Source organism: Orbicella franksi, chromosome 7 (genome assembly GCF_964199315.1).
Source record: "Orbicella franksi chromosome 7, jaOrbFran1.1, whole genome shotgun sequence".
Classification (NCBI taxonomy): Eukaryota; Metazoa; Cnidaria; class Anthozoa; order Scleractinia; family Merulinidae; genus Orbicella; species Orbicella franksi.
This window is the reverse complement of record NC_138151.1, coordinates 9,598,047-9,614,400: the sequence shown is the minus strand read 5'-3', so window position 1 is coordinate 9,614,400 and position 16,354 is coordinate 9,598,047. Positions and strand designations below refer to the sequence as shown.

At 39.1% G+C, this 16,354-nt stretch overlaps 1 protein-coding gene across 5 annotated transcripts in view; it reads left to right on the top strand.

Moving 5' to 3' along the window:
- Positions 1–16,354, top strand: part of LOC145491765 (dedicator of cytokinesis protein 11-like) — a 65,245-nt gene that overhangs the window by 38,585 nt on the left and 10,306 nt on the right. For all 5 annotated transcript variants that reach the window (XM_081471019.1, XM_081471021.1, XM_081471022.1 and 2 more), the window contains 14 exons: positions 163–242; positions 794–898; positions 1,419–1,770; positions 2,091–2,232; positions 2,740–2,793; positions 5,187–5,287; positions 6,166–6,272; positions 7,083–7,127; positions 7,961–8,053; positions 8,670–8,726; positions 9,778–9,822; positions 10,618–10,698; positions 14,556–14,663; positions 15,112–15,189. In XM_081471019.1, coding sequence (XP_081327145.1) covers positions 163–242; positions 794–898; positions 1,419–1,770; positions 2,091–2,232; positions 2,740–2,793; positions 5,187–5,287; positions 6,166–6,272; positions 7,083–7,127; positions 7,961–8,053; positions 8,670–8,726; positions 9,778–9,822; positions 10,618–10,698; positions 14,556–14,663; positions 15,112–15,189 — 1,448 coding nt within the window. The remainder of the gene's footprint in view (positions 1–162; positions 243–793; positions 899–1,418; positions 1,771–2,090; positions 2,233–2,739; positions 2,794–5,186; positions 5,288–6,165; positions 6,273–7,082; positions 7,128–7,960; positions 8,054–8,669; positions 8,727–9,777; positions 9,823–10,617; positions 10,699–14,555; positions 14,664–15,111; positions 15,190–16,354) is intronic.

Here is a 16,354-nt window from a genome sequence, read left to right as displayed (position 1 = left end):
GAGTGAAACACATTTTGTGGACAAAAGTTCTTTCTGGGCATTGCAAAAGTAGCTCTTCCTCGTATGTACATGTTGTGGACCCACTTTTACTGACAGCTGTTAGTTTCGCGAGGACTTGGAATTATTGACTGTTGTTTTTCGTTGATCATTTCGTTCCTTCAGCTCTTGGTGGTGTACACGACTGTGAGTTGACAGATGATTATTGCAAGAGGTATTTCCTTGTTGGACTGCTTCTGCGAGAGGTGAGAACTTGAAGGAACGAGGATATTGACATGTAACATGAGTTTTTGTAGTGCTGAAACATAAATAACGTACAGGAAAACAGTCAATAATAGTTCGGTTTTGTAGAACAGTGTTGCTCAAATGACAGAAACAATTAAAAAGTTAGTATTTGTAAGGATGTCGATTGTAGAAATGGATCATAGCCTGCAAAATTGAGACCTCTTGGCCCCGCTTTCTTTCAATGAATAGCAATATGATTCTTGCTGCTTAATGGATTTCGTATAAGAAATTTCACACCTCGCTCGCATAGGTAAAGTAAAAAGGAGACCACTTTACACACTGTTAACAGTAAAAAGTATGAACACTTAATTGTTAACACATGCACAATCGCTTGATGGCATCTTGTGTGTTGTAGAAATTGGCTATCGTGATAACTTTAATTTTGTAACAGCAGCATTCATTTTGTTACGCCTCTTTGTACAATTACAGACCTCAGCAGGCCCCTGTACCCATTGAGGTGGTCTTAGTAGTCACTCAATAAATCTAAAACGACTGTTTTCTTTTTCTTCAGGTCTCTTCTGCCCTTACACAGGGTCGGCACATCAGAAAGTTAGCTATCAGAGTGTTGAGGAACATGCTGGTCAAACATGAACTTGATAACCGCTATGAAGGCGAAGTGAGTACAAGTGATTGCAGAGCCTGTTTAATACCAATGCTGTGTGGCCCAATATTGCATTATAATTGTACCTTTGACACCTTGCCGTTTTAGCAATGCACTTTTTGTCTCCCAACCCTCTATTCTCTTTATAAATTGAACTCGGCGAAACAATCACTCGAGGTATCGAATGAGATATAGAAAAAAAACAAAACAAAACAAAACAAAACAAAATAAAAAAAAAATTTAAATAATTCAGAAAATGAGGTTCGTTTTGCTCGTTGTAGTGCGAGCAGAAGTGGATAAAAAGTGGATGGGGTGGGTACCTGCCAAGACATCACTTTAAAGGTTTTAGTACTGGAATCGCCGTTAGTACATTTTTGGAGTCAAAAGGAGTCGTGTTGAAGGGGTTCTGCTGCATTTGGAACGGCTCTTTCGTCTCCTCTCTCACGCTATGCTCGACATGTTCATCAGTTATTAGATCATTCAGAGTGCAGAATAACCTTGCCACTAACAGTGCTTCCCAATTTAATGTCCGCAGCAAAAACAAGCCCGTATTTGCACCCTTTACCTTCCCCTCCTCTCGGTCCTTCTCGATCACGCACCTCGTTTCCATGGAAGCAAATACGACTTGTCGCAACAAGTTCTCCAGCAACAAATGTCCCAGACCTCCTCGACTATGACAGTCCCTACCAGTGACTTCGCGGCCGATTCCAACCGCAGCTCAAGTTACTCGGCAGCAATGAAACAGAGTCCGAGTGACTCGCTAACGCCACAGACAGCCATGCCACTCAGAGAGGCTACCCAGATTGCTTTGCAGGTGCCTTTGGACGAGGACGAGACGAAGGAACTACTCTTGTGCTCGTTGTACATCTTCAAAAATTTAGAACAAGGTATGTCAAGTTAAACTGTATAACGAAAAAATATCAAATGAATTTCTGGACGTTACTGTATTTTGCGCAGGCAAGTAACGGCAAAATGGTCGTCCTAATCGTCAAGTGTTTTTGTCTTTTTTTGACAAGTTAAGCTTATGTCGATTACATATATGTGGATCAATCAGCTGCTCCCTTCCGTTGTCCTATCTGAAGATAGTATTCGAAATAAACGTTCAGTCGACAACGAGCCGGACTAACACCTTAACTGCTAGTTCGAATGACGAGCAGTTGGACGTTTGACACGAGCCTTAAGGTAACTTTAGTTTGTTTCTCCTCAGGCGTGATTCTGGATTGGTGGCGTCAGATCCTGTCATCTTCAATTAAACGACCTCACTGGCATCCTACAGTGTTGTATTTGATCCAGCAGGACAAGAATTACTGCAAGTTTGCCGCTCTTATTGACGTGTTTGACTTGTTAGAGTAAGTTTGCCAAAAGAAAAATAAATAAATAGAACAATAGAATAAATAGTAGCTTCTCCAACAGTTTTGGGCCAAACTAAATTAGTGGCTTCGTGTTCAGTCATTATCGCAAAACCTAGCCTGTGTAGCAAACATTCCGTATAAGCGATGAGTTTCTCTCCTGTTGGTTGCACGAAACTTGGGGCGAGAGCAAAAAATTTGACGCCTTCGATGATGATGATTATTATTATTATTTGACTCTGGCTCCAATTTTCGCGCGACCAGACTTTGCTCCCATACGGAACGCTCGCCACGCAGGCTATACTAAACAAGATCTTAAAATTAGGATATAACGTATCGTTTGGCAATTTTCACAGATTTAAACAGAAAACAACTAAATCGCATGGGTGAATGTCTGCGAGTTACACTACTTATATTACTTGCCGAAGCTAAACGGTGATTAGAAGGTGGAGTAAAGTTTATGCGACCATGCATTATTGACTTGTTTGTGTTGACTGTTCTTTACAGACTTGCTTTGAAGCACTTTCAGTACGCTGGTAAAGAAAAAATTACTTCCCAAAGGTAAAATGCATCACTATATGGCTTGCGATCACTGTTTTCAGTGTAAAATTTGGAACCTAGAAGGAAGACAAGACAATCGACATACGGAGCGTCATCAGGCGTCAGTTGTTCGAAGGCTGGATAACGTTATCCACCGGATAAATCTCCATCCAGTGGATAAGTTTTAACAAAACAAACCACGCTATCCACTTGATAGTGATTTATCCGGTGGATAGCGTTATCCACCTTTCGAACAACCCGGACCAGAGCAAGCCTCGGAAACTTTTCGGGCCCGCAAAGCCAGTCCAGCTTTAGTTAATCGGTGTTTAAAGACAGAGAGTTGTATACGCCTGAAACTTCTTGCTTGAAGGGAACCTGTTCATATTAAAATATGTGCATAAAACAGCTCTGTGCTACGGCTTTTCGGGTGCGTAAACTTTCCGGGGCTTTCGAAAAACGGACCCCTGGTCTTTAGGAAACGCACACAGGAGTACACCCCAATGACCAGTGCTTACTACTTGATTCATTCAATAATTATTTTTCTGATTAATTGATTGACTTCTTGATCAATTGACTTATTGATTAATTATTTGATTGATCGATTGATTTCTTGTATATGTGTTTTCAGCATTCAATGTAATACATTCTTTCTTGGACTCTCTTGATCGTACTTACCATACACGTACCTTTCCATACTTTTAAAACCCGGCCATCTCAATGGCAGGATCTTATGCACGCTAACACGCCATTTGTGCAAAACCTAACTTTTAACTGGCCTGTGAATTCATCCCTAAAAGCTCCGTAGGTGCAAAACTAATTTCATGGCATATCAGGTAAAAGCGTTTATAACGTTCAATGGATTATTAAAGTTGTCATCCCAGGTTTTAACCACTATAAAGCCATAAAGCGTGTACTTACACTACAGAGATATTTGGAGGAGCACTGTCATTGTTATTCACTAAAATAGACTATTTGACAAGAAATAAAAATAAAATAAAATGAAAGACGTACCAACTCTCTAAAATGGTCACCTCAGAGTGTTCTTTGTTTGATCCACACTGTCAGACCTGAAAAACAGTCACAAATGAAAGGACTGCTCGAAGGAATTTACGGCTTCCATATGGATCTCTAGTCACACACAAGGCTCCGGAGTGTCAATATGGAATTCCAACGGGTCAATTCCCACTGTTCCCACCAAATCATTATAAATTTTCGATTAATTTGTCAGGTCATGTAGCTGACCCGCTTGTCGGGTTTTTGACCTGAGACCCTCACCTATCTGGAACACTGCACACAGGTTTCATAGTTTTAATCTCCAGACTGACTGAGTTAGACGACCCACGTTGTACGGCGTAATCGAGAGTGTACCGTACCTGCTCAGTAGCTTTCATATGAATTGGTTACACACTGGTTTTCATCCACAGACTTACAATTTGGAGCCAGTCTCTTCAGCGTTACAGAGAGGAACAGAAAGAAGCACTGAATCAAAATTTCAACTTAGCAATTCATCTCTCTGTTCTTTTCTTCATCCATGGTCTGTTTTTGTTTTTCGCTTCATCTAAGGGGAAAATGAACGTGCAGATGACAGTGCCCTCTCATTAAATGTAAAATGAATATTAACCTTCCATTTTGTACTTTAACAGGGATTTTGAATATCTTAAAGCGATATGGCGTCCATTTCCAACCGCAAAGTATGCATATCGTATAACTTATTTTTAACAAATAACTTATTAACGTTTATCTTACTTGTGTAAGTTTATTAAACTCAACACCCCTCCTTGATACATTGAAATCTCAAGTTTACTAAATGCTGATGTTTAGTAACCTTTGGTAACGTAATAAATAATTATAATGTCTTACAGTTTTAAAAAAATCTAACTTACCAAATAAGTATGAACAGATTGTACACTAAGGATGTGATCAGATCTCAAAGATTATTCTGACCTAAATATCGGTTAACTGTAACCAATTTCTTAGTCACTCGGTCCTTGAGTTTGATAAGAACTCATGCATTCATGCAAAGAACATCGCCTATATACACTTACGTAACCTTCACATTCTAAAAGCCTCATGGCAAGTCTTCATATTCTTAGAAAAGCCTCATGCCACGACACAACTCACTTGCTCCTTATTGTGTGAACCTAGCTATCTTCGTGTCTCAAACTTAGTCATTTTTGGGGCTAGGTCTCGTTGATTTAAGCGGTGTTATGTTGTTGTTGTTGTTGTTGTTGTTGTTGTTGTTGTTGTTGCTGTTGCTGCTGCTTCTGTTGCTGTTGAGGAAGTACTTGGGAGCTGTAGTAGATTGCCTTACCCCGTTGAAATCCAGTCGTTGTCACTGCTCTACCCTTCCCGATTCATCACCTCCACTTTTTGCGCGGCTTGTATCGTGATCTTTTGTCCTGACCTTTCTCCAGCACCCACAGTGAAACCACAAAACAGTACTTCGAGCAGAAGTACCAAGGAGGAGTGTCTAATCAGGGAAAGTCGCGGCATTCCAGAACAGCGAGCAGTGGAGGTAACTGAGACCGTAGTATTTGGTTTTGTCTCGTTTGTCTTAAAGGAGCCCAGTCACAGCATTTTGAGTTATTTTTGCCTCGTACAAAATCCCCTTTTATTTGAAGGAAACCTGGAAATAGTAATTTACTAAGATAGAAAAACACCAAAAAGATGATAATAAACCATAAAGGAACAAGGATGGTTAAGGATGGAAAAGATGAACATGGATTGCAAACGACAAACTTGGAAAATTTAGGCTAAACTTTGATGCGCAAACCATGAACAAAAATTTTTAAGTCAGGCGACATGTCTAGAAAAGTGATTCGATTTTCTTGTACTTTGGAGAAGAAGCACGTGGCATTGTGGTATTTTAATAGAGACCTTTGCTTGTGCTCTGTGGAAGTCTACATGCTTACATAAGTCTTAGCCTATTGGGTGTCCATTCTCTCGCCTCGATGTTAGCCAATTAAATGAAATTTTAAGCACTGTAGTTACCTTATAAGCTCTCTCTTTCACAGTGGAGACATTCGTGAAGATCACCCGAGCAAATTGGGTTTCATTGCCAAGTACCAATTTCTTCTCGGAGCAATTTTGACTCCGCTCGACTTGCTTTTATTGATTCATCAGTGATCTCTGATAATCGTAAACGAGGGATTTGGGCTCCCTCTTGGTGTAGAAGACGCAGAACTCGTCACAACAGAACACCGCCTCACAAAACCATTGTTTTTATTGTATTCCTCGTTCTTTTGTCGTTTTGTTCGCAGTTGTTTTATGTCAACTGTGTCTTCTACACCAAGTATTAGCCGGGATTTGCTTTCAACAAGCCAGACTATGATGGAGGTACGCTGATTCGTACTGTTGAAATCCACTGATTTTATTTCTCGTTTTGCATTGAAGGTATAAACTTGGATATTCAAACTCGTGTCTTGATGGAGGGGAATCTGGCCAACGAAGTTGGTCTGGTTGTGCTAGACACCATTGAGTTATTTTGTGGCCATTTTAAGGTGAATGCATTGCAGTGGTATTTCAGCGTTGTTGTTTCTCTACTTAATAATGAGTAGCCTGGTTAAGGACGCAAGTGAATTTTGTTGAACTAGCTGCTACATTTTACCTGATTACACTTTCATTGCGTAATTTGATCCCTTTTAATTTGCCATAAGTATTTGGAACTGCGAGGACAAGAATTTAGCTCTTTCTCTTGCACATATTTAGACCTTTTGTTTTCGTTTCTTGTAATTAGTGTTCTTTGTATTTTACCTTTTGTTGTACTTATTAGTTTTATTCTGCATATTACAGCTATCTACTTTCCATGTAAATTAGTTTAGTTCAGCATTGTTTTCAGGTGGCCGGGTTTCTGGCCGTTTGTTTATTAAGGTTAGCGCTGGCGGTTTGATTTTGTTTTTTTCGTCGATCGTGTCGCGCGCGACATTCGTCTTTTACGAATGTCGTCGCGCACGCTTTTGAAACACACAAGCTTGCCGGCAGAACCAGGAATTTATTGAAATCAAAACGAGTCAACGAAGCGAAGCGGTAAAAAGACGAATGCGACGACAGGAACGTTTTCCGCAACTTTTTACCACATTTGAAATGCGAGGCTTTCATGTTCATCTTTTGCTCGTGCAAATTCGCGTCCTCTCCACTGGGTAATATGTTCACTTTCTACTGCATTATTTTCACTAATTTCTAGAGCACTGTTCTACAAAATCGCACGTTTTGTTTCCCCTTTGGGTATGGTTTGACGCTCCTAGAAATTTGGTGCTCGCTGACTTGTTTCTTGTTTGTAATTTAATTTGGTTTAAACATTTATTTTTTAGTTTCACCTTGAGCAAGATGAAGGTGACAATATCCTGATGAAGAAGGTTTGTAAAACGATAGACGGAAAAAGCTTGAGGACTAGAATCGTTGCCAATATCTTGTTGTGTCTAGATATATTATATATTATATGTCTTCACTCTTTTAAACGAAATCTCAAGTTTATAGCTGCAGAAACGCAGGGAAACCAATTTTGTTGAGAGTTTATTTTTTTTTATCGAGTTGGCTACTAGCCTGAGCTCTCTGACGACCAGGTTCGATTTCCACTGCTTGTGGAGTCCAGTTTCCGAAGGTCCTCCCCGAGAAAGGGAGTTCAGGGGAAGGAGCGCGGGCTCATTTTCCCGAACAACGGCTGGTAATCGATCATGGCGTTAATTTGCGAGAACGAGTACAATAAAGGTTGTTGTTGTGTTTTTTCACTATTCCTTATCGATGAAGTTTAACAAATTGACGTCAGTTTTTGATGCCCCTGGCCTGTTATTGATCATAAATTTCGTCATAACAATGTCAAAGTAGCTGCGGATCCACTCGGCTAACGCCTCGTGGATCCGCAGACTGTCCGCTCTCTCTTGTCAAACTGTCCGCTCTCGCTCGTTGACGCATCGCGTAAATTATAAATTAATGTGTCTGTCCGCTTATTGACAATGAAAATTAGCCAATGAGCGCGCGAGCATTTCTGCAGTTATCGTAAAAATTTGTATAGAGCTTTGTGCAGTTTTACGATTTGGTTGCCATGTTCTCGTGACAATCAGACATCGTGTTAACTAGTAGGGCAGAGCTGAACAAGTCTTTGGTAACCTAGACGCCAAAGTTCTCTGTGATCCCCAGAGCTACAGATTCTAGCTGCCTGTTTTTTTTCTTTTGTTTCTTCTCTTGACAGGTGTTCAATGTACTGCTTAGCTTCTTACAGATTCCTCAGTCGGAGTTCATGATGAAACACGTGTTTGCGAGTCTTAGATCTTACATCAACAAGGTGAACTACTTAAACTCCAATCAACCGCCCAGATTATTGTGTTGTGTTAGTCGTTACTGATTTGTCACCTTCAAATGATGTTGCTCGCGCTTCTCTTGTTACTCAGAAATGCCTGTTTTCAATTTTCAAGATGAACACTTCAAATTGGTCTTAACATTTTTTTTTTAATTTGTTTGTTTGATCATTTAGAATTGTCACGAATCATGCTCAAAATACTTGGAGATCATTGTATCAGAATGATTGGCTCTGTTCATTGACTTAAGAACGAAAATCTGACATGGGGCTTTCCATTCGAGCATTTTTGGAAATTTCCATCGGCGAATGGAACAGCATTGTCCACAATTTACGGAAAAGAGGTCAATCTTGCGAGGAATACTGATGTGTACTTTCCATACAACCAAAAATCTCGAAGATCTCGAAACAAGGACAAATAGTACGGATATTTCCGGAAAAGCTTCCATAAAATCCGGAAATTGTTGAATTTCCCTCGTTTTCCATGAGCGATAGTCAACTCGGCTACCCCTCCTTGACTATTCGCTCATAGAAAATTCAGGCTGGTAGTCCAAATTTTGTTATGTGGTATCGCGTTTTACCTGTGTTCTTTGCTGTTCCCTAGTTTCCAGCTGCATTGTACAGGGGCAGTGCAAGTTACTGTGGAGATCTTTGTCGTGAGGTACGTGTCAACAATTATCCGCCGGATAAATAGTGTAATGATAGTAATTCCTAACTGAATGCGGTCTTATGGATTCCGAGCAAACTTCAAATCGGCACTGGAAGTTCATATTTCTGTCGTAATTATTGAAACATTTGTTTTTGGCTTAATGGTACACCATTAAAATATCACAAAGTTGATTGTGTTCTTTGCTTTTTCCCATGTATTGACATTTTAAATACAAGCTTAAGTCAGAAGCGTTGGGAAGGGAGGGGAGAGAGAGAAAAGCGTTTGGTGTAGCGAAACTGTAGGAGCAATGGAGCGAACGGCTCTCATTAAGAAGTCTCGTTTTCTTTATTACTTAATTATACTGGCGTCGAATATTTTTATTTACAATTTCGATTTCCCTATGTGCAATTACATTCCCTTTTATGTTCTAACCAGTACTTAAAAGTCAATTATTAGCGTGGTAGTTAATACCTGAGGATAAAACAAAATGACTTATTTTTACATTCAAAATACAAAGTTTATCTGGTTACATCAGAAACCGATGAAAACATTGATCTGAAATCAGTCGTCAAGTTTTACAGAGATATCCTTCTTTGTCAGTCCTTCGTGTTTGGGAAAATTGGCTTCCCTAAGATTGGTTGCTCCGGCTAAGAATAAACAATTACTTTCTATATACCATCTCCTTCTCATTGTTGTTATAGAATTGGAAATTTTGAGGATTTTGTTTTTCTTTTGTAGAGTCAAAGCTATATATTTTTATGCTGGGTAGCGATGGAGCCCTTTTCTACCTAGTTATGCAAAGTTTCTGTTACTTTAATGGGAGTGTCTTTTTGCTATAACTGAGAATTTTACCTAGATATAGCCGCGGCTAGTCTGCGCAAGATTTGACTTTCAAATTTGGGAATCAACTGGCTAATTTTAATGCGTGCTTGTCCGGTAAATTGTATTGCGAAAAAATCTTAAATACCGTTAGTAGATTTATCATGGATTTGTTACTTCTTATCCTTTCTGAATATTGCTTTAATAATTATTTTTTATTCTCTCTTTTTACTTCATTTGGCAGATTTTAAGCTGCTGCAACTCGAAGTTGGAAAGTCTTCGGAACCAGGTGCGTATAATTTGCAAATGACACCTTGTCACTTTGTCAGACAGAGCCATAAAAACGTCCGCGTAGGAGGTGCAAATTTAGCCATATTCTTCAACAGCGTTCTGTCAAATAGTTAAAGCCATGCGCATGTATCTCCAACGCCCTCTTTGCGATGTCGCCGAAGTTAGCGAGGCCAACGCGAAGACTGTCTGCGTGGTTACTAGTATAGGCACAACTCGATTTAAGATTCAAATCTGATGGTCAAACTCCTGTTCGGATAAATGCGGCAAAAACGATCTTTTGAGTGGCTGCAAAGGTGACTTTTCATTTCCTTGCTTCCCTTTTACACTGTTAAAACTATTAGTAGTGATTATTGACGCCACCAGTGTCCTCCGTAAATTGCAACAGCGAGTCGAAGCGCAATGGGTCATTCGTGCCGTTTAGAATTCTTTATTTTATTTTATTTTTTCACATGAAGATTTTCCTTCTGGTTCATGAAGTGTTTTTCAATAGAACGTTGTCTGTCTAGGTTCTTTACGCGAGTGTTCGAGCGCATAACGGCCTTATGGTGTCATCGACTGAAATACGCAGTCCCAAACGTTCTTAGTCCCACGAGGGAAAGTTCTTTACCAGACGCTAGCTTTCAATACTAAAACGGCATCAAGTAATCATCAGCAATCACTACACATAAGCGTTAGTTTCTTTCTCCATTAGCCACTTCCCTTTTTCGCATGAATTATGCAGCATAATTTTGTTCAATTAAATAGCACTGAGTGTTTTGTTGCAACTCAGACATTTTGTTGTTCCGTTTTGCAGGCTTGCTCTTTCCTTTACTTGCTGATGCGAAGTAATTTTGAATTCACCGGAACACAGGGTTGCGATCGAGTTCACTGGCAGGTAAGCCCAGAAGAAATAGCTATCAGACGCATGCATACCATGTTTCAGCAACGGTGAGATTTCGTTTTCCGAGGGTTGCAGTCAAAACAAATATTTTAAATCATAGATTAAGGCAAGTAGAGCAAATTTGGCCAATTTAGATCAGAATGTAATTCGAAAGCAAATAATAATAGTAATAATAAAATGAAAAAAAAAAAAATAAAAACAAACATAAAATAAAATATTTTGGAAATGACAGGATTCATCATGTGTGTGCTATGGTGATGAACGCGGCGTCATAACAGACAGCAGAGAAGGCATGTCTGAAGCGTAACAAATATTCCTTTTAAAACTTTTATTTACTATCCACTTTAGAATTTGCTCAGATTTTGTGATTTTATGCTGAAATGCTTGCTATGCAACAGACCATGTCGATCACCCGTGTTGAAATGTTGTTCTTCTGCTATTTTACGAACATATGCCTCGGACAAGCTGTCATTAACTTCAAAGTCGGTTCTATCCCCAAAATAAAGGTTTGGATCACCATGCACAAAGATTAGCATAAGTGATACATGTCCACATCGTAAAACAATGCTATTGTCATTTGCGAGCCATCCCTATTCATTATATAAAAAGAAAACATTGCTTCAACTACTGTGAAAGTCAGACAAATCAGTATTTCACGGCTGTCGAGACAACTATTTTCCCCCTCAGGTGAAGAATGTCGTTGAAATTCCTCAGTTCTGATTAAATGTTTACCTCTGAAAACGCTAGACTTATGCGAAGGGGAGTTTTTCTAGGTAACGAGGTGAAGTTTTATTATTATAAGGCGTGAATCAGCTTGGGTCTAAAAAAATTAAAACATGCAGCTGTTTAATACACGTTGTTAAACGTAAAATTTCTTGTATTCAGAATCAGTTTGTCGCAATAATTGTAGTGGCTTGCGATTTGGACGTATTCTGTGGCTGCGTTTTATTTTTAATCCAAGCGTTTATTTACTTGCACGAAAAAATACAAAAAAGAGAAGGCAAAAAGGCTTTGTGGCGTTACTCTGAGCTACTTATATTCGCATACTATTGTCCATAATAACAAAAAGAGAAAAAAATGTCAGGTTTAATTTTTGACTTCTCTCAATGAAGCTGTCAGTTCAGCTGAATATCACACAAAAACATGCATATAAGTGTGATGTTTGTGTTAAAGCTTTTCTCTTGTGTGCTGGAGAAATGAAAAATGCAAATAACTAATTTGAATGATTATGTCAAGCTTTACAAGAAAAAAAGATTGTAGAACATGACTTAAATGAAGTTCCGATTTATTTTTGAGTTGGAATGAGTACTCTGTGTTTTTTGTCGAGCCTTTTGCTTTGAAAACTTTGAAAATCGCGTGGAAATCTTACTGTGCACCTTTCGCCGGTTACAACAGGGCTATCTCGATCGCGATTGCAATCTGGAAATTACCTCTCCTCTCAATCATCAAGAGCAGGTGATTTGCCAATGGTAATTGCTTCTCTGTCATTTGTCTATTGCCTTGACCGACATGTTCAAATTTTCCTTTCAATCGTCTGTTATTCCACGCGTGTGGTATTATGCTAAGACACAACAGGCTGTTAATGTTTTTCTTGTTCCTGTTCAATATCAGAATTTGAATTCTCATTTGAACTCGTCGCATATTTTATATAATTCTCTCTGGGAGAATTTGCACGATCATGAGGCATTCTGCTTTATACGTAACCTCGACCAGTTTTACATTGCAAATTCTTGGACAGTCTGACAACATTCAAGACAAGCAAAAATACTCACCGCAGTGTTTGGTATTAAAGAGTTATGAGATTACAGATTAATATGAGTTCGTCGTCTGAGGCGCGATAGTGAAAGCAAGTGTCCGGCAGAGGGCATTTGTAATGTGGACTTCTTGTAGATGAAATTCTAGTCAATGCAAAGGTACGTACGTGTAAGAGCACTTCTCTGTTGCTTTCTTTACAGTGGCTCAGACTTGCTAAAGCGAACGCAGGTTCGGCGATGTAAAAGAGTCTAGATTCGCTTGATTCTAATGAATACACGGAAATGAATTTCCATACGACGAGTAATGAAGCGGTCTCTATAAACGTATGTCTGTAGGCTTTGCGAAATATTCGTCTTTTTTAATGGCCCAGGTTTTGTTGTAATGAAAATCCTTCTCTAAAACATCATTATAATACTTCTATCTTCCTAGTTGAATCTTGCTGTGTCGTCTTACTGTACATATAGGCTGAGGATTTGGAAAATGGATTTATATCAAGAAATGCAAACGCTTTTTTGTTTAGAATACCTGTTTTTTTTGTTATTGTGGTTCAGCTTTGGTAAAGAACTTATTATCCAGATCGAATGCAAAATATCTTTTATTAACATTTCGTTTTTGTTTTGGCAGCATAGCTGACAGACGTAAATTATCAGTAATTTAGATCAAGGAAATGGAGTTCTCAGATTCATAACTAGTATTATTTTAATAACAAACTACCACAATTTAGATTCGTGATTTTGAGTGCTATGGTTTTTCTTTTTTCTTTTTTTTTTTTTTTCATTCCGTTCTCCCTTCTAACACGAATCGTCAATTTAAACAAGATGTTTGGCTCAGACTTTAGTTACGATCTCCACAAGTTTGTGTTTTTAAATTTTAAAAGAATATTCCTCTGTAGCCTAAATACAACCAATTTTAGACAAAATATATTCTTGCAATGAAAAATTGGGCTCTATAATTTACGACATGTCAGAGGTTTAATTAATCATCAAAGTGCAAGGATGGTAGTGCGATCGCGATTCTGTCACTGCCAAAGTGCATTTATTATTACCTCTTAATTCACACTTTATTGAACGTTCCCTGCACGTGGTACCGTATTTAATCTAAAACCTTAAATTGCACAAGACCACTACATGTGAAACTAGTCTTTCTTCTCTTTCATTAAGGACATGCTAATTCAACTAATCAACGATCTGTAGTTCTTTAGTGAAATTCATATCCTCAGACAACACGTGAAAATCTCCCAATTGCTATTGCCGGCGTGGTGGAACATTTTTCATCACGCAGGACTGAAAGTCCAAGTGTGAGCTTCACAAACTCGCCGCGAAATTTAATTTCCTTTATAAACTAACTAGCTGGTTTCTTAGCAACTCATCATGTTTAGTTAGTCTAAATGAATTGCAATTCACATGGCGAGACTTCATTGCCATTTCGGCCTCGGTCCCAGGGCTGTCATTTAGGATCGAGCTTCCTGTTGTAGAATCGTTATACTGTACACGTTTGTTGCTTTCACAAGTTAGCCATATCCGAGTTACCTTTTGCCTCTGTTCAAAAACGAGTCCTCCCCAATGTTTTTGCACGAAGACTCGTTTTGACACAGAGACAATGCGCAACTCGGAAGTGGGTTATTGAGCATTCACCGTAAAATGAATGAATTAATGTAGCGCTGTTATTGATACATGTAGTAAGCTCAGCTGCATTATTTTTATTGCTTGCATTTGTTTTGTTCCACGATTTTCAGACTTTTTTGAACGTGTAAAAATTGTTCAAGTGTCATACCAATGCACAGCTTTTCACAATCAAACATATTTGACCTGGCTTGCCCCGCTCCTAAGAGTGTGTGTTTGCTCCTTGACACCTGCTCCCAGATATTGTATAGCATTCAGATAACCTCCAACATGTCGAAGCATCTTTCAAAATATTTCAAACATTTTCACATGTAAACATTCCGAAGAACTTGTATTAAACCAATGCAATTAGTTCTATCACTGAGATTCTCTACACTTCAAATACGACCTTTATTTATCATCGTGGAGCGTAAGTAATGTTATGTTAAGGTATGTGTGTGTTATGTTATTAACTCTTGCGACATTTACTGATAGGTTATCGTGGCGGTCTCCAAGCTGATGACGCACGGTTTAAACCGTGCAGCTGTCAACAACTCTCTTTTGGCCTTAAAGAATTATGCTGTCGAGGACAAAGGAATGAAGGTAAATTCATTTCCGTTTCTAAACCGATTAGCTACGTTCTGCACAAGATTTGAGGTCATTTTCATGTTTTTTACAACCTTTGATAAAAGCATCGTGTAAACAATAACGGAACGGTAACCCAGTATTAATGTGGAAGAAAGTTGAGTGAAGGTAGACTTGATTACCAGCCGCTGTTCGGGAAAGGAGCCCGCGCTTCCCTGGGAGGAATGTAAACCGGACTGGAGAAATCGGTGGAATCGAACCTAGAGTGAAGGAAAATTTACCGTTGAGACGTTTGATGGTGGGAAGTTTGCAACGCGAAATTTAATGGCGAGAAATTTGATGTTGGAACTTATTTACTTTTTGGCGTGAAATCTACTGGCGTTGTTCTCCGTACTCTTGTGGCCGAATTTCTTTTTAGTTGTTTTGGTCTAATTGTCCTTATTTGTACATTTTCTCTTTCTCTTAGCACACGGCGTTTCCCTCTGAAGTGAAAGATCTTACGAAGAAGATTCATACTGTTTTGCAGGCGACGGCGCAAATGAAGGTATGTCACTGATTTGTCTCAAAAGGTAAAAAAAGTCTGCATACGAGCCAAGTAGCCCATCAGGCCGGAGCTATCTCGCTTTCTGTACTATTAAGCGACTAGGAATATTTCTATTCCCCCTGTGTGGGATGCTAGTCCATCGCGGGGTTATCCCCCCAGAATTAAATTCGCCGGTACCCTTTTACACACCTGGGTGGAGAAAGGCACTTGAGAGTAAATTGTCTTGCCCAAGAACGCAAAACAATGTCCCCGCCGAGGGCTCGAACGCGGACCGCTCGACCCTGGGTCGAGGGTACTAACCTTGAGGTCACCGCGCGTACCATCTCTGTCTGAAACTGAGCCCCAAAAACAGGCTGTGATTTCCTTGAGAGTGCTTGGTTGCTAGGAAACTTGGCATATCTCGATGAATGAAAGAAAGTGACGTCAGGCGAACTTGACAGCTTTTGTAATGCTTGTTCAAGTCTTTGATTGTTCGATAAGATTCAGTTTTGTGAGAATGCTGAGAAATTCTGTCAAATCTTCGTTCAGTTCTCAATTCATATGAATGTGGGATTGTTTAGAATTGATTAGCCTTTACTACCCTAGTGTGTGGCTCGTTTTAAGCTTGGAAATTATTTCCTTATCTTTTTAAGAGCAATTTGTACACGCACACGAGAAAATGATTAGATTTTAAATAAGCATTTTTTTTTCCTATGATCTGAGCTTGGACGCTAACAAAATGTGAAAAATAAAACCAACCTGAATGGGTCAATTGCGCTTCCATCGATCAAGGTTTGAATAGGGCGTAAAATTGGTATTGAACTAAGAATTTTGATTTGCTGATGTTTTATGTTAGTCGGTACAGTTTTGATCCCTACATTAACGGTTGGAAATGTGCTTTTAGCATTCCAAAAACAGTGTAGTTTGGGTGACACACGTAGAGGAGTTTATAAACATAATTGCGATGTTTTTACACACGTAATGGGCTCTTACAAGGATATTACTTAATAACTTAATATGTATTTCCATTTAAAGCTTGCGAACATGTCACATGTGGCCGTTTTATGATAGCCCCGGGAATTCTCGTAAAATTTGCTGTTCTTTTTTTTTAACTGATCACGCCTCTCTGTCGACATCGGCATCACGTTTGGCGGCACTTGGGGCTACAAACTGTAGTCACGTTTTA